The sequence below is a fragment of the Hemibagrus wyckioides genome, linkage group LG17 (assembly GCF_019097595.1).
Source record: "Hemibagrus wyckioides isolate EC202008001 linkage group LG17, SWU_Hwy_1.0, whole genome shotgun sequence".
In the NCBI taxonomy this organism is placed as follows: domain Eukaryota; kingdom Metazoa; phylum Chordata; class Actinopteri; order Siluriformes; family Bagridae; genus Hemibagrus; species Hemibagrus wyckioides.
In genome coordinates, this window is record NC_080726.1 from 12,392,296 (window position 1) to 12,418,873 (window position 26,578).

Genomic DNA, 26,578 nt, shown 5'->3' on the forward strand with positions numbered 1-26,578 from the left:
TTGCCTTGCAGTAGTGGAATCCAATTGGTCTTTGGCTGTTGTAGCCAAAACATCTCAAGGTTTGATATGTAGCATGGTTTGAGAGACTTTTCTGCTCCCCATAGTTGTAAAGAGTGTTTGTATCATAACAGGTAACACAAGCGCTCTTAATTTCTTGGCTGCATTATTTGGTAAGTTTGTTTAGCAACTGTTGAATTTCTTTACATTTATCAGTAGATGTTGTATATCTTAAGTACATTTGGCCAAGCCCTTTGACACCTGCCCATCCCCAATTCTGGTGTCTAAAGGAAATGCTTTCTACAGAATTATAGACCTCAAGCCCTTTCATGGGTGCTGTAATGAACAAATCTTTAGAAGTTCATTCCAGTTTTTATTATACAATCTACTGCTATTAAACTATTGTAAACAATTAGTATAAGGTTATTTAATGATTAAAATGCTCTTTGTTAATGACCAAAATGTAAAAAAAAAAAACACTTAATAATTTCAGTTAATTTAATATTAATCAAGCTCCATGGTTGGGGGTTCGATTCCTGCCCCCCTTCCATGTGTTTGTGGGGATGCCCCATGCTTTGGTGTTTTCCTCTGGTTAGTCTGGTTTCCTCCCCACGGAAGAGTTAACTCTCAGTGTCAGTCCCAAGCCCAGATAAAAATAGGAAGGTTGCAGGAAGGGCATCCGGCGTAAAAAAAACCTGTGCCAAATCATGCGGATCAAATGATCTACCACACAAGAGCGGACCCTGCCATCGTGCTAGGAAATGCTAGGAAAAAAAAAGTCTGGTTTCCTCCCCAGTTTATAGAGATGCATTACAGGCTGATTAGCATTTCTAAATTGTCCAAAGTGTGTGATTGGGTCAGTGTGTCCAATTGTGCCATGCTTTGGGCATCCAATCCTGGGCATGTCCTGCCTAGTGCCTAGACTCCCCTGGTATAGGTTTCCTGCAACCCTATGCAGGGTAAGCAGTACAGAAAATGTATGGAAGATCTAGTGAGGATCATATGAAGTTAAATTTGTTAACATTAATGTACACTACTCACAAAAAGTTAAGGATATTTGGCTTTCGGGTGAAATTTCAGGAAGCACCTAAAACGCACTATAACCTTTACATTTGAACTTAATTTGACCTTCTCTACACTTTTGAATGCACATGTCCAACTGTTCAGTGTTTCAGTACTTTTTGCATAACTTGCTGTTCTCTAACAAGGTGCTTCATAGCAAAATTCACAACTGGTGTTTGATCCATGAATCGACCAATAAATTTTCTGGTTCAATTAGAATTGGTATTTAAACAGTCCTCTTCATCATGCTGTTCACATTTTGACATCATGAGACCAAGACGACACCTAACAATTGATCAACAGTACCTCGGCATTGCGAGGCTTCAAACAGGATGTTCTCAGAGGGAAGTGGCCACTGAGCTTAGTGTGTCACAGTGTATCATCAGCAGGTTGTGACAGAGATACAGAGAGACTGGAAGAGTCACAGAAAGGCATAGAAGTGGACGTCCTTTGGCCACATCCCACGTTGATGACCACTTCATTGCAAACAGTGCCCTGTGGAACCGGATGATGTATGCCACTCAGGCACATTTAAGGGAGGTGAGAGGCACCCAAGTGTCACGTCAGACTATTTGAAATGATGGCAACTATGTTGGAGATGTCAAGGAGAGCGCTATGCATCAGCCATTGTTGTGGTGGTGTTACCACCTGGGCAGGTGTGTCTACTCAATACAGAACTGCCCTACATCTTGTGAATGGTACAGTGACAAGCCAATACTACCTGAATAACATCACTAATCCAGTCATTGTGCCCCTGCATGAACAACACAGGCCTAATTTCATCTTCATGGACGATAATGCTCCAGCTCATCGAGGTCGCATCATTAGGGAACGGCTGCTGGAGGCTGGGGTACCGCAAATGGAGTGGCCTGCACTTTCTCCAGACCTGAATCGAAAACCTATCAGATCAGCTGAGTCGCCATGTAGAGGCTCGTAACCCAGCTGCCCTTCAAGAAGACTGGAATGCCATGCCTCAGCAGACAATAAGTCGACTCGTGAACAGCATGAGACGTCGTTGTCAAGCTGTAATTGATGGTCAAGGGCACATGACAAATTATTGAGACATTGACATTTTTTGTTGTGGTATACCCACCACTGTTGTTGGCTTTTGTTTCAATCAATAGTTTGAGATGAGGAAATCACCTACTTAAATGCCCTACTTTCATGATATGATATCACTGTAGCGTGAAACTTTTTAAATTTCACCCAAAAGCCAAATATCCTTTTTGTGAGTAGTGTATACCTAAATCAACATAATAAATTCATTATATAACTTTGTACAATATAAAGCCTATAATTCAAAATGTTTAACCACCTGAAAGATTTCAGACATTTTTGCATGACTTTTTTAGATCAGCATTTTCACACCACTATTTAAAAAATGGAATTTATTATAAAACTGTATAAACAAAAGATATTAACTACATTTAATTTTCTTATAAAAATAGTTAAAATTATCAGCTGCTGTTCAGTTTTTTCTTTGTGATTTTCTTTGTGTTTGCTTACAAATAAAATCTCATATTCAGTTGACACTACATTCAGTCCCCTGTATGGATTGACCTAATCACTCCCGATTGCCTTCACTTTTTTGCCCTGCCAGAAGTGAATATGAAGTGATTTAGTAACTGGGTTAAAAGCTTTTAATAAGTTAAAGTTAACACATAATAAATTAGTTATTCTTTATTTTGAGTACTCTCAGAGGTTGTTTTCGGAAACACTGCTTGGGGTAAGGACATGCTGAAAATGCCATGAATAAATGTGCTGTTCAGGCCTTCATGGCAAGCAGCTTTGTATGCATTCACTCTGAGGTGAGAAGAATCAATGTACAGTCTAATGATACAGGTGTCATGTGATTTTGTCTCATGTGCAGGTTCCAAGTGTGTAAACCTTAGTCCCTGGTTTTTATAATGGGTGAAACACACAAACACACACACACACACTTACTTACTATAATACTGACCCCACCCCCACACCAAAAGCACCAAACTCTATTTTTTTTTCCATTTCATGATGTCAAGCAAACTGTATAGTTCTTCATGGGCATGGTGACCAATTGAAATATCAAATTATATCAAGAAGAACAAAAAGCAGGCTTTTAAATGGTCTTTGCTGAAAAAATGAAATTCAAGTGCAAAAACTCTTTTATGCAGAACTTTTATAAAACTTGAAAAGATGACTAATCTTTTCTGTTTTGATTCTATATATAATTGGATGCAGTAGGGGTGGAATTAAGATCTTTTTGAAGATAATCATTTAATTGATTATATATTACAGAGAAAAGAGTAGCTGATGAGAAATGAATAAATGTGAAATTGTATGTGAAAATTATTTGGTAAGTTTGCTTAGCAACTGTTAAATTTCTTTACATTTATCAGAAGATGTTGTACATCTTAAGTACATTTGGCCAAGCCCTTTGTCACCTGCCCATCCTCAATTCTGGTGTCTAAAGGAAATGCTTTCTACAGAAATATGGATCTCAAGTCCTTTCATGGGCGCTGTAATGAACAAATCTTTTGAAGTTAAACTATTAAACTATTGTAAACAATTAGTATAAGGTTATTTAATGATTAAGATGATTTTTTTAATGACCAAAATGTAATAAAAACACTTGTGCAGGTTCCAAGTGTGTAAACCTGTTTTTCAGGAAGGGTGAGACAAACACACACACACACACACACACACACTGAACTACTTCCTTCATGTAACAACCCAAATAATAGGATACATTATAAAAATTAATGGAACTAATGCATTCTGAAAGAAAACAAGAAACTGATTTTAAAATATTAACCATTAATGCTGTTCCTCACTATATACATATATCAACTTAAGTACCCATTTTGCATAAAATGGGAAACCACTGCAAGCTGGCACTAGATGGTGCTAATTAAGCAGGGATGAAAACCATGTTTTGCATGCATATGTCAATCATGTTCAAGTTTAAAGCAACAGTTGCTTCTAAAAGCACTGGAATTAAACTATAGATATAATTATAACTATAAATATAATGACACTGAGTTAATTAACAATTGATCATAGGTAAGAGGCATATATGAACATATACTTACTAACAATAAAAAATCACAAAAAAATATATTATATTAAATATATAATAAATATATTACAGCAATTAATCAGCAACTTAAATCCACCCCCACCTAGTTATCTAGCTCTTGTGTCTCCTGTCTTGACATAAAAATTGTGCGTTTTAACTGTTCTCTGTACCTCTACTGTATCCATTTTTCCAGCTGATAGTGTGCTCTTTTTCAATTACAGTAATTAAGAGTAATTATACAGGTATTATTTCTGTATAGTGTGTGCATCCACAAAAGGTATTAATATTTTAATTGATTTATTCCCAAATGCAATGTCTTTCCTGAAGCATAATTATAAGAGGGTACCCTGAGGTTACAGAGGGCAACTATGGATTCACTTCCAGACATATAAACCTACTGTTTATGTATGTTCATATGTTGACTGCATCTTTATTATTATTATTATTATTATTCAATCATTATTATTGTTATTGGTAACCCCAATTATTCCTTTATTACACACTGTTCCACAATCTTTAGTTATAATCTGTACCCAGTACACAAAAGAACCAATAATATTCTGACATGACCTGTGGGTGTAATTGTCTTTGGTATTGGCTCTATCTTAGGACATGGAGAGTGTCAAGGGGGATAGAACTAATATTTAAGAGCAACTTCAAGTCAGGTCAGTTAAGTAGACCAAGGACAAGATTTTACAACTGTGCTTTATGTACAACTATCAATAGCTGTTAAGAAATGTACATGCATAATTATGTTTTACTGTTTAGAACATGTAGAAATATTAAGGTTTTCAAATTATTTTTTTATTTTATTATACATAATACACTGTCTTATGGTAACAGTAATTTGCTTTACAACTTATGAAATTGTGTCAAAACACAACTGTGTAATTTTGTAATTTCTGTTTTTTTTTCAGTTGAAGCGATGGATTACCAATCATTCTACAACATTTCACATAATGAATTCCATTTAATTGGGTTTACAGACCTCCAGGGATACCGGCCCCTCCTCTGTATTCCCTTTTTCATCATATTTGTCCATGCTTTAGCTGCTAACTCTATACTAATATTGGTAATTTTAAAGCAGAGTTCTTTGCATGCTCCCATGTATATTCTAATTGCATTAATTGCTGCTCTTGGGTGTGCTGTTCCAATATCTGTTATTCCCAGGATGCTGAATAGTTTTTTGCGTGATTTGAATGCAATAACTAAAAGTGAATGTCTCATCCAAATGTTTTTTCTTCATGTTGCAGCTTATTTTCAGTCAAGTATTTTACTCTGGATGGCTGTTGACAGGTTTTGTGCTATTATTTACCCTTTGCGTTACCATAACTTTGTAAACCTCAAAAATTCTCTCATTTTCTGCTCTATTTTGGTAATACGTAATTTTGTATACGTTATTGGAATGGTTGGTCTTATCATACCATTGCCATTTTGTAAGTCAAACCTAATTTACCACTGCGTATGTGAGCATACATCAGTTGTTAATATGGCCTGTGGAGATGTCTCTAAAAACTACTTAGCTGGGGTAATAGGTTTTAGTATTCCAAGCACCGACTGTGTTGTTGTACTGTCTTCCTATGTTGTTATATTTATAGTCATATTTCGATCTCCTTCCAGCGAGTCTCGTCAAAAAGCCATTCAGACATGCAGCTCTCACTTAATGAGCATAGCAGTTGCTTACTTCAGTGTTATTACTGCATTTGTTGGGTATAGGGTAAATACAATTTCACGAGACATCCGCATCCTATCTACTTTGTCCTATCTTCTTCTTCCTGCCTGTTTAAACCCACTTATCTATGGTTTACGAACAAAAGAAATTAGAGTAAATCTAATGAAATTACTAAAAATCAATAAAATTAGTACATCTTGACATTTGCTTTTGTTTTTGACCAATGCTCTCAACTTTTCTTTGAAATCTTCTGTTCAAACCTATTCAAATCTTCTTTGATTTGATCAAGATTAGTGATAGAAATTACTTAAATTACTTAAAACACTGAAATAAATGGAAACAATATGGATCACTTTCCCTAAATGTAACACAATGATGATCTGTTATTACAAAAAAAAAGGTTAAGTTGATGGCTTAGTAGCAGCTCTCTGGCAGCTCTCTGCTGCTTTTTGGCAAGCTGGGCTTCTCTTGAACACAAGGGAAGAAGACATAATGCACTTATCCTCTGGTTTAACCTTAGTCCCATAGTGCCTTGCAAGGTACTTTAAGCATTTACTTTTCCCAGATAGCTTTAAAGGTGTTTTAGTGTTTTTGGAAGCTTTTGGCAGTCATATTAATTTAAGATGCCTTTTTTTAGGCATAACGTTTTTTATTTATAAAGTTGACTCTTTTGATTTTAATGTGACATTTCTGGATGCCACCTAAGAATCTTGTATTAAATTTACTTTTACACAATCAGGGCTAATCTTCCCAAATATCTCACAACATGACATGCCATTTACCCAAGGGACAAATGGTTCTGGAAGAACAGATGAAGAAGGAACAGTGGCCATTATCTCTTTTTGTCTTTATTTTTTATGTTATTGAATGTGTTGATAATTCAGTAGGATTTGTTCATTTCAATTATATTTCCAGTACAATATTGTTTTGCTACATGCTCATAAAAAAAAAAAAAAAAAAATTAAAGGCAGATCTAAATAGAAGCCTTGTCTTAATATTTATTAGCATATCTTTAATGCTGTTTTAAAATAAAATTGTAATAAATTGTATGAATACTTTAATCAGCAGCAGTAACTTTAGTCATTTTAATCAGATTTTTAATTAGAAAGTGATTTAATTAGTTTTGGAATTATTATGATAATTGTTCCCACCAGACATCTGACTTTGTTTGGTCTCAGGTGGACTCACAGCTCATTTACTCTGTTTATATTTTGGAAATGAAAGCCCTTTGTGGACGTGTTGCAGTTCAAGGGATAACAATGATAACAACCTTATTCATTAGTGAGATAATTTACAAGGATCAATGTGAAAACACTGTACAATGATGCAATATCTATTTTATTATTTTTTATCTAATTTTTTAAAAATGGATCATTCACTGACACTGTCTCAAACTGCATACTTTATTTATTATTTAAATATATATTTTATAAACATTTATATGCATAATCATAGTATTCAAGTCAAATATTCAGAAAGAAGTGCACTGAAAATAACAAAACTTAAATTAAATAACCATTTTTATCTTTCAGAAATGATGAAAAACAGAAACAATAACTGAATAACTGAAATAATTACATGAGTTTAATTATAAATTAAACATGAATTCCACAAAAGAAACCTTATATGTAAAATATATGAACACCAGAATATAATATATAATATATTGAAAATCCAGAAAAGAGTTCAATAACACATTTCAAATGTCTTTATTCAATTCATAATGTATTTAAAAGCACACAATAAGTTACTTAACCTATAATAATAATAATAATAACAATAATAACAATAATAATAATAATAATAATCATCATCATCATCATTTTAATAACAATAATAATAATAATAATAATAATAATAATAATAACAATAACAATAATAATTTAAGCTTTATTTTAATTATATGATGTAAAATCTCAATTAGCAGTAAAGTACAACTTACAATTTTGTATCTGTAACACTGTAGACACAGTATTCTAATGCCAGAGGTTATCTGTGCACAAATCGATGTCAAAAACAATCAGTATTGTATCCAATATATACTTAGAAGATAAAAATATTCAAAAGTGTCAACAGAAAGCATGGTCAGTAAATGAGTCAGAGTTAAAAAACAAACAAAAAAAAAAAAACAAGAATCAGACTCAGCATCACAATCAGATGGTAATATTTCAATCTCACCAAAAAGCCATTCAGACATGTAGATCTCATTTACTGATTAAAGCAGTTACCTATCTAAGTGTTATTACTGCATTTGTTGGATATACAATTCCACAAGATGTGCATGTCTTGACTACCTTGATGTATCTCTTAGTTTCTGCCGGCTTTAACTGTATTTATGGTTTATGAACTAAAGAAATTAGAATCAATCTGATCAAATATTTTAAACCAAGCAAACTTAGCACCTAGTCACATTTGTTCCCCGGAAGTAGTAAGCGATTTTACATCCATATATTGATTTATGAAATGCTAAGAAACTTTAATTTTTTTTATTTTTAGCTTTGCGGTATAAATGATTTGGTAAAGTTGGTAAATTTACAGACTATCAGCAATTTATCAAGAACATATAAGTAAATTAGGGGTAGTAAGGCATTTTTAATTGACATGAAGACAATGAACTATCAATAAAGTATCAGTAAAAGTATCAGTATCACTGTGCCTGTGTAGACTAAAAATCTTATTCCAGATTGTATATATTTTTATATTCAAGGACATCCATTGGAATAGGATGTTTTTTACTTTTGCAGTTACTGAGATATTGTGGTGTCAAGGGAAATGGACTGTTGAACGACATTTAGTAATATATCAACAGTATATCTATTTCAGGCAAGCATATGCTATGTAAAATTAACTATATCATCTTCTGACAATAATAACATATTAACATATAGTTTTTCCCATTCCACCTGTAAGGATTGGTGTTGATGGTTTTTGTCAGGAGGAATTGCAAGAAATGCCCAAATCTAGGTATGCAAAGCTTACAGAAATTTACCAAATGAGATTCCAAGCTATAATTGCTGGCAAAGATGCTACAAAGGACTACATAAAGGGTCTGAATACTTATTTAAATAACATTTCAGCTTTTGACTTTTAATAAATTTGCACTTTCTACAAACATGTTTCTTTATTGTCATTATTGGTTATTCTGTTTACATTGATTGCCAGAAAGTCAAATTAATTATACTCTGCAAAAAAGAAGGGAAACATTTCGAGCTCACTGAATATTTAAAGATTTCTCTAAGAGAACCTTCTAGAATTCAGGTTACTAATTCAGGTTAGTGTGAGAAGTAGAGATAAACAACAATACACACACAAAAAAGAAAGATGACAAAATTTTGCAGGTGGGTGCTGCTTAAAAGGGAACAAACCACACACAGACAAGGGCAATGCACTACATGTGAATACAAATACACCCCTCCTTCTCAGGTATGGATCATTTGTGTTTAATAATTGGTACTGAGATGTTATGATGTGCATTATCAGTATTAACAGATTTCCTTTTGGTTAATCATTGTTTTGTTTGTTTTAAGCAATATTTTTCTATTTACACAATATGTATCTGGTAATTCAGTGATCATGTCAGTTAAATAAGTTATAAATGCTATTTTGCATGCTGTGAGAACTGTATGACAACAACTGTTTCTCTTTACACATTTTACAGTCAAATTCAAGAAATGGATTCCCGACAAGTCTACAATTTCTCACATTATGATTTCCATTTAATTGGATTTACAGATCTCCAAGGATACCGACCCCTTCTTTTTATCCCTTTTTTCATCATTCTAGTATACACACTGATGGCTAATTCTGTTCTGTGTTTGGTAATTATGAAGCAGACTTCTTTGCATGCCCCCATGTATATTCTGATTGCATTAATTGCTGCTCTTGGGTGTGCTGTGCCAATATTTATTCTCCCCAGAATGTTAAATAGTTTTTTGCATGGCTCAAATGTAATTACTAAAATAGAATGTTTCATTCAAATGTTTTGTATTGGTGTAGCTGGTTGCTTTCAGTCAAGCATTTTACTCTGGATGGCTGTTGACAGGTTTTTTGCCATTATTTACCCATTGCGATACCAAAAGTTTGTAAACATCTCCAACTCATTAATGTTTTGCTCAATATTGGTAATACGTAACTTTCTATATGGATTTGGAATACTTAGTCTTGCAATACCACTGCCATTTTGTAAGTCAAACCTAATTTACCATTGCTACTGTGAGCATACATCAGTTGTTAATATGGCCTGTGGAGACATCTCTAAAAATTACTTAGCTGGGGTAATGGGATTTAGTATTCCTAGTATGGACTGTGTTGTTATACTCTCTTCCTACATTGCAATATTTATGGTCATATTTCGGTCTCCTACCAGCGAGTCTCGCCAAAAAGCCATTCAGACATGCAGCTCTCACTTAATGAGTATAGCAGTTGCATACTTCAGTGCTCTTACTACATTTGTTGGGTATAGGGTAAGTACAGTTCCACGAGACGTGCGCATCCTATCTAGTTTGTTATATCTTCTTCTTCCTGCCTGTTTAAATCCACTTATCTATGGTTTACGAACAAAAGAAATTAGAGTAAATCTAATGAAATTACTAAAAATCAATAAAATTAGTACATCTTGACATTTGCTTTAGTTTTTGACCAATGCTCTTAAATCTTAGTTAGTTACAAAATACCTGTATTGTTTAGGTGTTGAGCATATGAATTCACTGGCATATGCATCTTGTCAGGAATGGTAGAGAATGTGGATGCAGGGGTATGTAAACATTTATTTTCAGTGAATTAAATAGAACACAACGACTAGGAAACATGACAGAGAAATAACAAGGCTAGACAGCAATATGAACATGACACAAGTGAACGGTGACAATGACTACAGACTGACATGAAGTGCTATATATGCAATATGTGAGGTACATACCTGTGACAAATAGACTTCTCTGGTGCTTATGGTTATGTGACATGGTTTGTGCAGCGAGAATGTGACGTGTAATGGCTTCTGTATTAGTGCTAATGTAACACATCAATACAACTAGGCACTATATTTCCCCAGAAGGTAATTGATGTTCCCATGATAAATGTAATTATGTATTGCTTACTATTGAAAGAAAAGCATCGACTGCATTTTTAAATGTAATATATATATATATATTTATTTATTTATTTTAAAAAATCAGTTTACAGTTTGCAATTGTATGCTATATTAAATGTAAATGTTTTGTAATTTTCTTATAATTCAACTCAAGTTTCTAAAAATTAGTGACATTATTGAGCTACTTAATACTTAAAATTACTTTAACACTGAAATTAATGGAACCAAATATGGATCACTTTCTACAACTGTAACACAATGATAATCTGTTATTATTTAAAAAAAATTTACTTTAGAACAAATAGGGCTTTCCTAAATATCATACAAACGTGACTGTATCACCTTGAGACATGCCATTTACTAAAACAAGGAACAAATGGTTTTGGAAGAACAGACAAGGAAGAAACAGTGGCCATTATTTCTGTCATTATATATATATATATATATATATATATATATATATATATATATATATTCAGTAGGATTTGTTCCTTTAAATTTACAGTAAAATATTGTTTTTTGATACATGAAAAATCTAAAGGAAGATCTAAATAGGAGCTTTGTCTTCAATTAAATTTTAGTGTTGTATTTTAATAAAAAATAAAAATAAAATTTTAATAAACTGTATAAATACTATAATCAGCATCAGCAGTTTTTTTAATTAGCAAGTGATTTAATTAGTTTTGAAATTATTATGATAATTGTTCCCACCAGACATCTGACTTTGTTTGGTCTCAGGTGGACTCACAGCTCATTTACTCTGTTTATATTTTGAAAATGAATGCTCTGTGTGGAACAAATGGGGATAACAATGATAACCTTTTTTATTAGTGAGATAATTTACAAGGATCAATGTGAACACAATGTATGCACCACAAGGATGCAATATTTTATTATTTTTTATTAAATGTAACAAAATGGGCCATTCATTGACACTGTCTCAATTTGATAATTTATTTATTATTTGATAAATATACTTCAAAATTCAGTTTTAATGTCATTTTTTATTTATTTATTTTTTAAACAATTAAAAAAAAAACTTTATTTTGCAAACTTCCTGTTTACACATAAGCAAATGTTCTAAACACCAGTTGGGTCTTCCAGATTAAAACTTTTACATGCATAGTCACAGTGTTCAATGATTTATATCTCTAACAAAGACACAGCAAGAATCCTAATGCCTGAGGTTTATTATGCACAAAACAATGTGAAAAATAATTGGTGCAATAACCACTAAGTAGTTAGAAAGCAGACATATTCAAAAAGTGTCATCAAAAAGCATGTACAGTAAATGAGACAGTTAAAAGATCAGAATCAGCATCAAAATCGGAAGAACTAGGCAACAACAAAAACTAGAATCCAGGCAAACTGTAACAAAAGGTCCATGAGATAATCAGACAGGAAATAAGAAATGCAACAGAATAAGAATGGGAAAAAGAAGAGAGGGGAGAAAGTAGATAAATAAGTAAATAGTAAATAAGAAAGGGGACCTTTTGGATAGGAAGAGGCATGGGACGTGATAATAATGGAAATATCCTGTAATTATACATAAAATAATAATTGCAGTTACAGATAATGAAAAGACACAGTTAGTATCTAAAACATTTGTTAAATATCCATAGTTATAGGTCACAGTCACATGAATGTCACAGCAGGTAAGTTATTCTGAATGACACTTAACACACATATACACACATTAAAACAAGCAGTTATTATGATAGAGTAGATTTTTACAACCAATAAGTAAATTAAATATTTAAAAATTCATATGGAATGCAATAACTAAAAAATGGCTGCAGGGTTTCAGTAATCTGTTTACAGGAGATTTAACTAATCTTAGCTAAGATGGGCTCCAACCCTAGCTATGTCTCTATCCTTTGCTTTGAACTCAGCTTTCTAACAAGCTGAAATGGAGCAGAATTTCACTTTAAAATATATGACAAATAAAGGGACCCTGAAAGGACATGGAGGGCCGTCATGGTTGCACCAGTGTAATCCACAGTACCCACAGTATACTAGTATCAGTATCAATTTCACTTTGCTTTTGGAAAATATTTTTACTTTGCTCACTTAATCCAGAGGGTTTTTTTTGTATTAAATCTCCTTTCATATGGATCATCATTTGCATCCTAAGTGCACTGATCAATGCCTAATACCGGCTTTCTGGCAGTCTTTCTGTTTGGGAACACTGTATACTGTATTTTTTTCATTTTCTTGCTTACATTTGCTTGTTTAAACTAAATTAGTGATGCATTACTCAGAGCAAACACAAACAGCTGATACCATCAAAATCACATAAGTAAAAATCTAACAAACCATTAACTGAAATAAATGCTTTAATTGGATTTTGGCTTATTAGTTTTCCCTAAAGACCTTTAGGTCCTTGTTTGGTCTCAGGTGTACACACAGCTAATTTATTGCTTCCACTGTGTAAATGAAACCCATAATGTTTAATGTATGTCAGGCAGGCAATTTCATATTCTGTTAAGAATAAACTTTTATGTTAATCAGAACGTTGGATGAACAGCAGTTTTTTAAATAGCACAAATCATTTGGATTAGAAAGGATGGATTAAAATCAGTGTAGGACCCTTTAGTTTTACTTATTGTAGTGGGTAATTTAACTACTCTAATAGTAGTGCTGCCTAGACTGCGTCCATTATATAGGACCCACTTTAATCAGTGCTTAAACTCACTATCGACTATTTGCTGATTAAGTTACATGATGTTGTCCAAAGATGATAATAATGTAATAATGTAATAATGTAGTTTTGGCTCTAACTCTAGCATCTCTATTTGCTAAAAGACAAAGAATTGAATTGGAAAATAGGGCATCCCACTCCTACAGAATTGCCAGTGGGTCCTTATTTTATTGTGGCAAGTACGTTTTCAAAATCAAGTCTTATGACAACATCTCTTCAGTTGAAGGGCCATGTAGCAAATAAAGAGATACAGCTGACAAACATTTTACTTTAAGTTTATTATAAAATGTTTTAATACAAAGCAAAGCAAACACTAGACAATCTTTATTAATATTGTGTTAGAATATGTTTATATTTGCAGTGTAGAAAAAACATTTTGAATTTATACTTTTAGAATTCTCTGTTTGAGCATAAGAACACCTTTTTTTCACCTTTTTTTTGCTGAGAGCTCAGTGCTTAGTACTCTGTGGTACAATGGTAGAATATTAATTATGCATGTTATACACTCAGGGCCAAATCGTCACATGTCTACAGCAGAATCTTTTAGCTCACTTCTGTGACATCCAAATGTTCTCAAATGTATGGATGTTTCAGATGTTTTGAAATTTCAAATTTCTTCTTATTATAATATTACTACTTTTCATTAACAAACATGAAAAATCATGAAAGTGAATCTAGAAAAAAAATTATTACAAAATGGTTTGAAAGCAAATCATTGGCATAACACATGCAGTAACTCTGACTGCATACTTAATGCAGGAAACAGCACACTGAATCCATTTGATTGAATTCATTAATGATGTTACTAAAACAGTATCATAGCTTGACAGTTGAAACTTTTACAGTGAAAATTTTATTTACATTCAATTTGAATATTTTGATCAGAGCATTCCTTATCTCTTTGGTTCGGACACCATAGATAATTGGATTGATACATGCAGGGAACAGTATATATGTGACACCCAGAAAGGTATTAACATCAACTGGAATTGGAATTTGAAGATTTCGGGAGAGAAAAGTAACACTTCCTATTAAATAAAAACACATCATGACAATTAAGTGATTACTACAAGTATGAATTGCTTTTGATCTTTGCTCACCTGCTGCAGCCCTTAGCACCACATACAGGATTTTCACATAAGAGACAAAAATAACAGATATATCAATTCCAACAAAACAGACAATCACAGCAACCCCAACTGCATTATTTTTGGCAGTCGAACTACAGGCTAGGCTAACAAGAGCCATGTGGTCACAGTAACAATGGTAGATAATATTAGACCCACAAAAAGACAAAGATGCAGCCAAACCGACCAATGTGCACATAATTGTTCCACTCCTGATCAATGTAAAAAGAAGCAGTTTCAGAAACATAGAGGAATTCATAATTGTTGTGTAACGAAGTGGATTACAGATTGCTACATAACGATCCAGAGCCATTGCTAGAAGAATAGTAGACTCTACTGAGGAAAAGAAATGAATGAAAAACATTTGTGTTAAACATCCAACCAAAGTTATTTCATTTAGGTCAAAGAGAAGGCTCAAAAGCATTGCTGGAACAATGGCAGTAGGTACAATGATGTCAACAATTGCTAAGGCAGACACAAGTATGTACATTGGACTGTGAAGTGTCTTTGTGCTTTTGATGACAAAAAGTATTAAAGAATTTCCAACAAGAACTAAAATGTAACTGAGCACAAATGGCAGGAAAAGCAAGTATCTATATTTAAAAGTCTCTGGGAATCCAAGAAAAATAAACTTTGTGTGTGTGAAGTTTGCTCCTTGGAATTTCTCAGTCATGGCACTGTAAATCAGACATAATTTCAGACAAAAAACGTAATCATTATTTTGTTTTCTAGATAACTAGACAACACCTGAATAATGAGATGTTCACCTTGCCAAGTCTAAATTAATAATTTGAGTAATAAGACATTTTATTTAATCTAAAACAATTAAATGGGATTATTTTAGTTAGAGTCATCAGAGGAAATTTTTAGGTAAAATTAAGTTACCTGCCTCCTGTTTTCTGATGCTTTGCCTTCTTCTCTGGCTTGGTCATTCATCCAGAGAACACGGACAACCAAATGAACTCTACACAAAACCATGTTAATATATATACTCAGATGACCTTTTCATCCCTTGGGACTGAAAACCCCAACAATTAAAAAAAAGATACAATACAATTTTAAGTTCTTTCAGCATTTGATGGTACGTTCATCTTAACAATTTGGGCATTTTAGATTACTTTTGTTAGTAATATGTGATCTGATTAATTGTGATTTATTGGCAAATTATATATTTTTTTAAATGACAAATGATATCTAAAATCAATGTACTGTCAAATTATTGTCTACTTTTAGATGTTCTGTCCCTGAATCCATTCATGAGTCATGTCTTGTTGTAAGGACTCTTTTTTTCACTTAAATGCAGTATAGATTCTTATCATTGTTAAACTGGTAAGTGCCTCATTCAAATTGACATTCCCCTATGACAATATGTACTCCAGATCCTGTATTTGTTCCAACCAGGCCCCACATACAAGTTCACTAATTAATCATTAAAAACTTTGCCTTATTTCGCTAATGAGCTTTGGTCCCTAACAGAGTGTATAGTTAAACAATGCCTGTAGTGCCAATGGCCCCAATTAAATGGCAAGGTCACTTTTGGAGTGGCCAGAGGATTCACCAGCTACCATTTATGCATACCACCTGTGTACATGCCACATATTCCTGGGCAAGAAAAATGTGCCATGGGACAGTTAAGAGTTTTAACCTGTCCTCGATATCCAGCCATAAGATGATCCACATGAAGTAAATGACTTCAGTTTTCTTATATTTGTAAAGTGCTTTTCAATGTACTTCCCATATATATAACATAGCAAAAAGACCAAACAATTCACTAATTGCCTCACATTCAAGTTCAAACTCAAGTTCTAGTTCAGTGGGTAACTCACACTCCTGGTAACAACACATGAGAACAATCACTGGTTGCCTACCTTTTCAGCATGTATACTCTGTCCATCCACGGCTGACACTCGACCATTTCCCTGTTGCCACAGTGTGTCCTTGTATCTTGAGGGATGGTGGGTCATGTCAAGCTGTACTAGAAATAAATGGGCTTGATAAGAGTTAGGGCTATATGTTTTGGATACAAATAAAGTAGAGGTGTTGAGTAGAGGTGTCACTGCTTGGTGTTAAGTTGGATTTGTGACGCCCTATATTTTGTAAACCCTAGGATGTTCTGATGGACACAGCAGTAAGAGAAGCAATCAAGTTGAAAACAGAGAACATCCAAGACTCTCCTGGATCAGTTGAAAGGTAAATGTGAAACAGAGTGGATGCAGCACAGTCAGGGACAGAATCATATGGAAAATGTAAAAAGTTCACGCTACAGTGATATTATATCATGAAAGTAGGGCATTTAAGTAGAAGCATGCAATGGTGATTTCTTCATCTCAAACAATTTATTGATATATGTCTCAATAATTTGTCATGTGCCCTTGACCATCAACTACAGCTTGACAATGACGTCTCATGTGGTTCACGAGTCGACTTATTGCCTGCTGAGGCGTGGCATTCCACTCTTCTTGAAGGGCGGCCCTCAAGTCATTGAGGTCCTGGGGTGCAGGGTTACGAGCCTCTACACGGTGACTCAGCTGATCCCATAGGTTTTCTATGGGATTCAGGTCTGGAGAAAGTGCAGGCCACTCCATTTGCGGTACCCCAGCCTCCAGCAGCTGTTCCCTAATGATGCGACCTTGATGAGCTGGAGCATTGTCGTCCATGAAGATGAAATTAGGCCTGTGTTGTAAATGCTCCCTGGCCCATGCAGGTTGTCTAGTACGCAGACCACGCTGATGTAAATGGTTTCGAATGGTCTGACATGACACTTGGGTGCCTCTCACCTCCCTTAAATGTGCCTGAGTGGCATACATCATCCGGTTCCACAGGGCACTGTTCACAATGAAGCAGTCATCAACGTGGGATGTGGCCAAATGACGTCCATTTCTATGCCTTGCTGTGACTCTTCCAGTCTCTCTGTATCTCTGTTGCAACCTGCTGATGACACTCTGTGACACTCTAAGCTCAGTGGCCACTTTCCTCTGAGAACATCCTGTTTGAAGCCTCGCAATGGCGAGGTACTGTTGATCAATTGTTAGGTGTCGTCTTGGTCTCATGATGTCAAAATGTGAACAGCATGATGAAGAGGACTGTTTAAATACCAATTCTAATTGAACCAGAAAATTTACTGGTCGATTCATGGATCAAACACCAGCACCTTGTTAGAGAACAGCAATTATATATAAAAAAAATTATATAAAATGTGAGTTGCTTAGGGTAAGAGTGCCAAATGCTGTAAATGTAAATATGATTTTAAAGAAGCACACCACAGGGTGTGGTCACATTCCTCAGCATCCCAGGAAAAGTATATTCTAGGCTTCTGCAGGGAAGACTCCTTTAAATATTGAACTGAGGATTCAGGAGAAACACTTATAGTAAATCCAATTTATATTCCTAGCTGTAGCCATATGCGTTTTCAATCTAGGTGTGATTTTATTTAACATAAAAGGGACTCCAAGAAGTGTAAAGTCTCAAAATTGAGCAGAGACCAAACAATTGTGGTTACCTTGATCAACACCTTTTGGTTACATCCACATATACATTACAGTACATTAAAATTGTTTCCTTTATATATCCCAGTGCATTGTGCACAAACTGCAGGATCAAACATCATATGTTGCCTCTGGAGCAGAGAGGATTAATGGTCTGTCTCAAAGGTCCACTGGAGAAATTAGCTGATATTGACACTGTACATTTATTCCTTCCAGTTGGCTTCTGATTGAGTTGCAATAGACTAGGGGGCAGTACTGGATCACTGGTTAAGGCTTTGCGATACCAATGGGATAAATTCACTTCTGAGTTCTGTATACTACAGGCCCAAGACTCACTTGAGAGAGGATATATTTGTGCAAGTTGGTGTGGGAATACCCAGGAGAAGTTTAGGCTGACCTTTTGGCCACCACAGCAACAACAATCCAAACAGAAAGACAATTAATTAATTGCATTAATTTACTCAATTTTAGCCTCTTAGCAATGCAACCCCAGACAATGGTAGGATAGGAAATGCATTCAGATTGCACCTGACATTTATCTTAAATTAGTCTATAACATGAAATATAATTAAAATATAAATACAGAATCTTAATGCATACTTGCTTTTCTTATAATGACTATGTCACATAGCTGTCATTGATCTAATTTTAGGTCTAATAGACTTTTTCTAGACTTCCATGTTACAAATACAGGAAGCTGGCTGGCTTTTCTAAATTCATCAAAAACATTTCAGCTGACAGCAAATGTTTGGTCTGTCCATTCAAATCGAGAAGGTATAGCCCCATGTTTCAAGTAGTCAGGCATTTTGGTCATGATGTCTTTTAAAATATTAAAATGTTTGTCCTATTCCTGTTGAACGGCTCAAGAAGTGCATCTTGCATTTCGTCCAACACCTGAAAAAGGTAAACATACTACTATCCATCCTCAACACATTTTACAGGGGCAACATAGACATAAATTTTCATTCTTTTTGTCACTATGGACCTCATGCTTACTGTGATGTTTTATGATCGCGCTTAATTTGTTTTCTGGTAGGAGTATTTATGCCAAACAACCCCTCTGTGTACTTACCGTGACTTGACTCCATGGAAAATCTCAGAAAAAAACTCTAGTGCAAAATTATTTGTGCATTTAGGTATGCTGTAAAATATTTTTGGGGTCATTCTCTATTACCATAAGTTTTGAAACACTGCTAACTACAAATCCACATTTATAAAATGGAATTGTAGCAAAAGTACACTAAATACGCTTACCTTTAACTCAGTATAAAATGCTATATTCCTTCTCCATAATGTTCAGGGTTCAGCTGCATGATAATTTAATTTTATTTGTGCTGTTGTTTTTTTCAGTCATACACTAGAGGCCCCCATGCTTCATGCCCTGTGTTTCCCAGCCCTGTGTCACCGCCATGCACCTTTGTTCTTGAATAAAGTACAGCACATTCAATTATTATATATTATGCTATATACATAGATTAGTAAATAGAAATGCAGTGTGAGTGTATGCATCCGACCCTGCATCTGGTGCTTTAAAAAATTTCTTATCAAAACTGTTTGATTATTTATTTGTAGGTAAAGTAAACAAAATATCAAATACATAATATAGCACTATAGCAACTTGACCTTTTCAGTGGGTATTAAAAAATGTATAACTAAAAAACTATCCTTAAATAACTGCCATAAAATAATAATTTAATGACATTATTAAGACACAATTTGGTACATGAATTTTAAAAATTGTTCTCTTATTTCTTTGTTTCGTACTCCATAAATAATTGGGTTGAAACAACTTGGAAAAAGCAAGTACATTGTGCTTAGAAAGACACGGTTTGAGGGAGAAAAGTTATTTCTTATTCTGTATGACATAAATGCAATTAAGGCAAAGGTAGCAGTAACTGTCATAACAATTATATGTGTTATACAAGTGTTAATAGCCTTTGCACTACCTTTGCCAGTTTTTATAACATAAAACAGTATTATTAAATATGACACTATGATTAAAAAAAATCAGTTGTTGTTATAAGGAAAATGCATGAAAGCCCCAATATGTTGTTAATGGAAATATCTCCACAAGCCAACTGAACCAATGCCATATGTTCACAAAAACAGTGATCTATCTCATTTGTCACACAGTAAGATAATTTTCCAGCCCAAGATACAATCATCATAATTAAGAGTACATTTCTGATAACTGGAAAAACAATAAACTTCAGACAGTTGGGCATTGCCATGTGTGTGTGGTAATAAAGAGGTCGACATATAGCAAAGAACCGATCCAGAGCCATCCAGAGCAGTATAGTAGACTGAAAAGTACCAACTACATGAATGAAAAACATTTGCACCAAACAGCCCAAAAGGGAAATTCCATTCCAGTTGAATAAGAAATTAAGCAACATATTTGGAACAAAAAATATTGGTAAACACAGGTCTACAACTGCCATAAGACCAATTGTATATATATACAGTAATACCTTGACTTACGAGTTTAATTCGTTCTGTGACCGAGCTCATAACTCAATTTGCTCGTATATCAAATTAAATTTCTCCATTAAAATGAATTGAAATGCTATTAATCCATTCCAGCCCCCCAAAAACCACACCATTTTTTTTTGTTACGTGTTTTTAAATGAGAAAAATGTACTTTATAAATAACAAATAATGTATAAAAAAAAAATACATAATATAAGAGAATGTAAAGAAATAAACTGGTTTTATTAAGTGTATTTACGGTGAAGATCAGACGAAGATGCTGGCAGAGGTGGAGGAGATTGGCGGAGGAGGGTGGCGGAGTTTTTCATTTCGTGCTCTATCGCTTAACTTAACTTACTCGCTACACACTTAATGCTACAATTAATTGCTAAATTTAACTTACACACTATGCTACACTTTATCGCTAAACTTAATTGCTACTTTTTTTATTTTTATTTTTTTTAACTTCACTTAATCATCTTCTTCACTGACTTTTGCCTTTTTCGCCACACTTTCCTCACTTTCACTTGCAGGGCGTTTCAATAAAAACCTATCCAAGGAGGTTTGTTTCTTCCTCCCTTTCAAAATGTTTGGAAAATGAGTGAGGAAGTGTCATTACACAGCTCCAACGCACGACCTGGAGAGATAACCACGTGAACTGAACGCTCGCTGGCCTACCTAGTGGTGGGTGGGGTAAGCTCGTTCACTCGTAACTCAGATCTCGGCTCGTAACTTAAAGCAAAAATTCGACCGAGTGACGGCCCGTATCTCGGAAAACTCGTATGTTGATTCACTCATAAATCAAGGTTTCACTGTATATATATATATATATATATATATATATATATATTCATACACTGTGTATAGAAGAGTGTTACTAGAAACTTAAACCAGTCATCTCAGTTGCAAAAATTGCCCCAATCATTCTTTTATATATATATATATATATATATAGATATATATATATATGTATATATACACTATATTGCCAAAAGTATTCGCTCACCCATCCAAATAATCAGAATCAGGTGTTCCAATCACTTCCATGGCCACAGGTGTATAAAATCAAGCACCTAGGCATGCAGACTGTTTTTACAAACATTTGTGAAAGAATGGGTCGCTCTCAGGAGCTCAGTGAATTCCAGCGTGGAACTGTGATAGGATGCCACCTGTGCAACAAATCCAGTCGTGAAATTTCCTCGCTCCTAAATATTCCACAGTCAACTGTCAGCTGTATTATAAGAACGTGGAAGTGTTTGGGAACGACAGCAACTCAGCCACGAAGTGGTAGGCCACGTAAACTGACGGAGCGGGGTCAGCGGATGCTGAGGCGCATAGTGCGAAGAGGTCGCCAACTTTCTGCAGAGTCAATCGCTACAGACCTCCAAACTTCATGTGGCCTTCAGATTAGCTCAAGAACAGTGCGCAGAGAGCTTCATGGAATGGGTTTCCATGGCCGAGCAGCTGCATCCAAGCCATACATCACCAAGTGCAATGCAAAGCGTCGGATGCAGTGGTGTAAAGCACGCCGCCACTGGACTCTAGAGCAGTGGAGACGCGTTCTCTGGAGTGACGAATCGCGCTTCTCCATCTGGCAATCTGATGGACGAGTCTGGGTTTGGCGGTTGCCAGGAGAACGGTACTTGTCTGACTGCATTGTGCCAAGTGTAAAGTTTGGTGGAGGGGGGATTATGGTGTGGGGTTGTTTTTCAGGAGCTGGGCTTGGCCCCTTAGTTCCAGTGAAAGGAACTCTGAATGCTTCAGCATACCAAGACATTTTGGACAATTCCATTCTCCCAACTTTGTGGGAACAGTTTGGAGCTGGCCCCTTCCTCTTCCAACATGACTGTGCACCAGTGCACAAAGCAAGGTCCATAAAAACATGGATGACAGAGTCTGGTGTGGAGGAACTTGACTGGCCTGCATAGAGTCCTGACCTCAACCCGATAGAACACCTTTGGGATGAATTAGAGCGGAGACTGAGAGCCAGGCCTTCTCGTCCAACATCAGTGTGTGACCTCACAAATGCGCTTCTGGAAGAATGGTCAAAAATTCCCATAAACACACTCCTAAACCTTGTGGACAGCCTTCCCAGAAGAGTTGAAGCTGTTATAGCTGCAAAGGGTGGACCGACGTCATATTGAACCCTATGGATTAGGAATGGGATGTCACTTAAGTTCATATGCGAGTCAAGGCAGGTGAGCGAATACTTTTGGCAATATAGTGTATGTATATATATATATATATATATATATATATATATATGTATATATATATATATATAAGAATGATTAGCTGGAATGTATTTATTACAAATGGATACAACACAAGATTTGACTGCTAAGAATAAATGTGCTGTTGTACTAATATATGTGACCGATGTCATCAATGAGAAACTAATTGTCTTCTGGAGAAAATCTTGTTGTTTTGCTGAAGAAAATTTTGGAAAAAGTTGGCATTGATTAAGAAATGCATTGGCAACTCAACAGATGGGGCTCAACAAGGGATTTTCTACACTTCTCACACAAGAGGCACCAGCACAAGTCCATGTTTGGTGTTATTCACATATACTTGTGTACACATATAATCTTGTGTTGGCAGACACACCTGGAATTGTAGTGTCAAGTGCATCACTTTTCTCCCTGCTAAATGACAAGAATTCAGAATCAAAGTCCATAATGTCATCATGGACACTGTCCAAAATAGTATCTACCACCGATACACAGCAAGTGCAGCTCTGTGTTCAGATTTTGCCTGCATGGATCCTAAAAATTTTTGCTGAAATACAAAAAAAGGGCTCCCAAAATCAGCTCTAGTGGAGCTTAGCAAATTTTTTGATCAATTTTGATTATTGTGCCAGAGTGGAGACATTGCAGGCAGAGCTGACAAACTTTGCAACACACTGGAATAGGCTAAACTTTGGACAGTTATAGAGTAAAGACAGTGAAGGAGCTTTCAGGAGAAGACGCCAGCCTTTCAAGTGCTGATGAGGGCTTGGAGTTGGTGAGCAGAGTTTGTTCAACTTGCAAAAACTGTGCAATCTGTTGCCATATCCTGCTGTCTAAATACAACCTTCTCACTGATGCCTATCATGTCATTGGACTGGGCTACAAATTTTTGTTGACATTGTCTGTGACAAAAGTAGCCTGTGAAAGAAGCTTCTCCACATTGAAGCTTGTGAAGAACAGACTTAGGACCTCAATTAATCAGGAGCACCTTGAGGCTTTCATGTTAATGTCTACTGAGAGGAAGATACTTGTTGGATTTGACACTGACAACATCACTGATAAAGTTGCTGAGAGCAGCGAAGTCTTGCACAATCTGCTGACCTTCTAAGCTGAAAGTTTTGTTTAATCTCTCTTCTGCAGTTAGAGTACATTTATGAATGAGAAGTATATAGGAAATAGCAGCTTTGGGCTTCTGGCATAAATGTTTGGTATAATGCTCTGTGCAGACTCATGTAATCTGATATAAGATCTGCTTTACTTCAAGGTTAATTGTTAACCTATTAGAGGGAAAAAATAAGGTTGTATGGTTTCTAAATTTATTTGGGTGCATAGGATGGCCTGGGTGGGTGTGGGATTTCCAGGCCTGAAATTGTGTCCCAGTCCAGCCCTGGCTTCCACTGTAAAAATGTATTGATTAGTAGAGGAGTAAAAAAGTTCCACAAACTTCCAAAACATCTGATGTACCATGGATAATAAGGCTATCATACAGAAGTGGAGAAAACTGTGCATCACAGTGAGATTACCAGGAACAGGGCATCTGTAACTGAGGGTAGAAAAGTTTTGACATGATTCTGAAACACAATTATTAGGCAATATCATGAATAGGGAGAAAGAGGGTATAATTAATAGCGTTATAATAAAATAATCTATTTTGGCACTAAATACAGGATATTCCCTATAATGTACATATTTCAAATACATACCTTGCATTTTATCAACCTAATGTAATGTAGAACAGACAAACTATTTTCAGGAGACATTTTCAATTTTCTAGAAACCTATTAAGGAGAGAAATATAAAGACAATCGGCAAAAGCATCATATGCATGTATATAATATTATATATACAAAATCAGCAGGGGATCAAATGCTTTTTTTCCTCACTGGATATATATATATATATATTTATGTATATATATATATGTATATATATATATATATATATATATATACATATATATATATATAGTGAGGGAAAAAAGCATTTGATCCCCTGCTGATTTTGTACGTTTGCCCACTGACAAAGAAATGATCAGTCTGTAATTTTAATGGTAGGTTTATCTGAACAGTGAGAGACATAATAACAACAAAAAAATCCAGAAAAACGCATTTCAAAAAAGTTATACATTGATTTGCATTTTATTGAGTGAAATAAGTATTTGTATAATAAGTCAGCACCGATAATCTGAAGGAAAAAGATTTATATTAAACAGTTCACTAGAGAAATTTCATTCCACTCAAATAAAAAGTTGAGCAACAAACTTGGAACAAATAATATTGGCCAACACAAGTCAACAACATTCATAAACCCTATTAAAACATACACTGGAGAATGTAAACTCTTCTGAGATATGATTAAATAAATTATAATAGAGTTTGATATAGTGGACAATAAAAACATGTAGAAATATGGTATGGATAATATGGGTCTCCATCCTCCCAAGGCCAGAAAGCCATTTAGCTTAAAAATTGTGTATGAAGTATTTTGTGGTCGGAAATCTTGCATGCTGCTCAGTCTCAAAACATTATTTCCAGAACCACACTAGTAAGGCAGCATTGCTAGCAAAAATTCAATTTATGTCTTAAGGCAATTTTAGCACAGCACCTGTATTATCTGTTACATGTCAAAGATAATACAAATCCAGTGTATATGTAGATGATTAATGATTATTGGTATTCCTACACATAGGAAGACACATTTTCATTGGTTTGACATGTGTCATGAAAAATAAATTAAAAGAAAGAAAGAAAGAAAGAAAGAAATAGAATATGTATTTCTACAGATATACAATACTGTGTTTTTTTTTACAGTTTTGAAGTTGTGAATAAATACACATGTATTGGATCATAAGAAACATTGATTTTTTTAAGGAATAGAAATGGCAAAATCCCATGCATGATACATATGAAAATGATCCTCATGGCCCTTCAGGTACATTAACACTACGCTATATGCATATTATGTTGTCATAAGGTTCTGCTTTGTTCCTAACGGCTTTTGCCAGGAATCATAGAATGACATGGAAAAGCAAATCATGGTTATCTCCTTTAGATAAGATTAAAATTATGTTTCAGCACTGGGAAACTTTATTTTCTTTTCCTACCTAAGGTGAAATAATGAATTGGATAAAAATGAGCAGCAGTCAATACCACAATAAATAAATAAATAAATGCACATGGTTGTTGTACAAATTACAAATATAAATCCTCATTTAGGCCTTCAGATAGTGTCAGGCAGCTGACATTGTTTTCCATAGCTATTCTATTTGCATGCAATATCTGGCACATTGCACCATTTAAAAAAAATCAAGATTGCCAAGGTTTTACAGCTTAATCATTTTTCAGCCTTTTTTGTTTTATAATTTTGTTGAATATAATATTCCCTTATATGCAAATCAATATTGGTGTGCAATATATTAGCGTTCATAATTCTAATTACAGTGGTACCTCGGTCTTTGACAACCCCTGTGTTCGAATTTCCGGTATTCGATTCGCATTTTCGAGTCAATTTGATCTCAGTGCAATGAATATCGAATAACGAATGTTCATTTATCCCCTGAGGGTTCTATGCAGTGTACCCTGGAGTAGACAATAGAGACAGAAGACAATAGAGATGAAGCAGTTTACATGGGTCATTTGTTTTGAAAGCATCATCTGTGAGTGCTTGTGTTATAACCCCATGCTATCTTTTGTG

The 26,578-nt window shown here is 34.7% G+C and overlaps 3 protein-coding genes and 1 pseudogene across 3 annotated transcripts; 2 read left to right on the forward strand and 2 right to left on the reverse strand.

Moving 5' to 3' along the window:
* The first annotated feature begins 5,039 nt into the window (after window positions 1-5,039).
* LOC131367718 (olfactory receptor 52E4-like) lies at window positions 5,040-5,987 on the forward strand. The gene has a single exon (XM_058413196.1). The coding sequence runs from the start codon at window positions 5,040-5,042 to the stop codon at window positions 5,985-5,987; it is 948 nt and encodes a 315-aa protein (XP_058269179.1).
* A 3,470-nt stretch (window positions 5,988-9,457) lies between these two features.
* On the forward strand, window positions 9,458-10,405 carry LOC131367719 (olfactory receptor 52E8-like). The gene has a single exon (XM_058413198.1). The coding sequence runs from the start codon at window positions 9,458-9,460 to the stop codon at window positions 10,403-10,405; it is 948 nt and encodes a 315-aa protein (XP_058269181.1).
* Window positions 10,406-13,211: 2,806 nt separating this feature from the next.
* On the reverse strand, window positions 13,212-16,652 carry or55e1 (odorant receptor, family 55, subfamily E, member 1). Its single transcript, XM_058413199.1, has 2 exons — window positions 14,458-16,652; window positions 13,212-13,252 (listed from the first exon to the last, which is right to left on the reverse strand). The coding sequence occupies exons 1-2, from the start codon at window positions 15,374-15,376 to the stop codon at window positions 13,212-13,214; spliced, it is 960 nt and encodes a 319-aa protein (XP_058269182.1). The 5' UTR covers window positions 15,377-16,652.
* A 3,240-nt stretch (window positions 16,653-19,892) lies between these two features.
* Window positions 19,893-25,390, reverse strand: LOC131367721 (olfactory receptor 52K1-like; annotated as a pseudogene).
* Between the last annotated feature and the right edge of the window lie 1,188 nt (window positions 25,391-26,578).

Excerpts from the sequence above, each read along its gene's own strand:
- LOC131367718 (XM_058413196.1), top strand. The coding sequence starts at position 5,040 with ATGGATTACCAATCATTCTACAACATTTCACATAATGAATTCCATTTA.
- or55e1 (XM_058413199.1), bottom strand. The coding sequence starts at position 15,376 with ATGACTGAGAAATTCCAAGGAGCAAACTTCACACACACAAAGTTTATT. Across the intron at positions 13,253-14,457 it reads AGAGATAAGGAATGCTCTGA|AAAGGTCTTTAGGGAAAACT; the intron begins TCAAAATATTCA and ends AAACAAGGACCT.
- LOC131367719 (XM_058413198.1), top strand. The coding sequence starts at position 9,458 with ATGGATTCCCGACAAGTCTACAATTTCTCACATTATGATTTCCATTTA.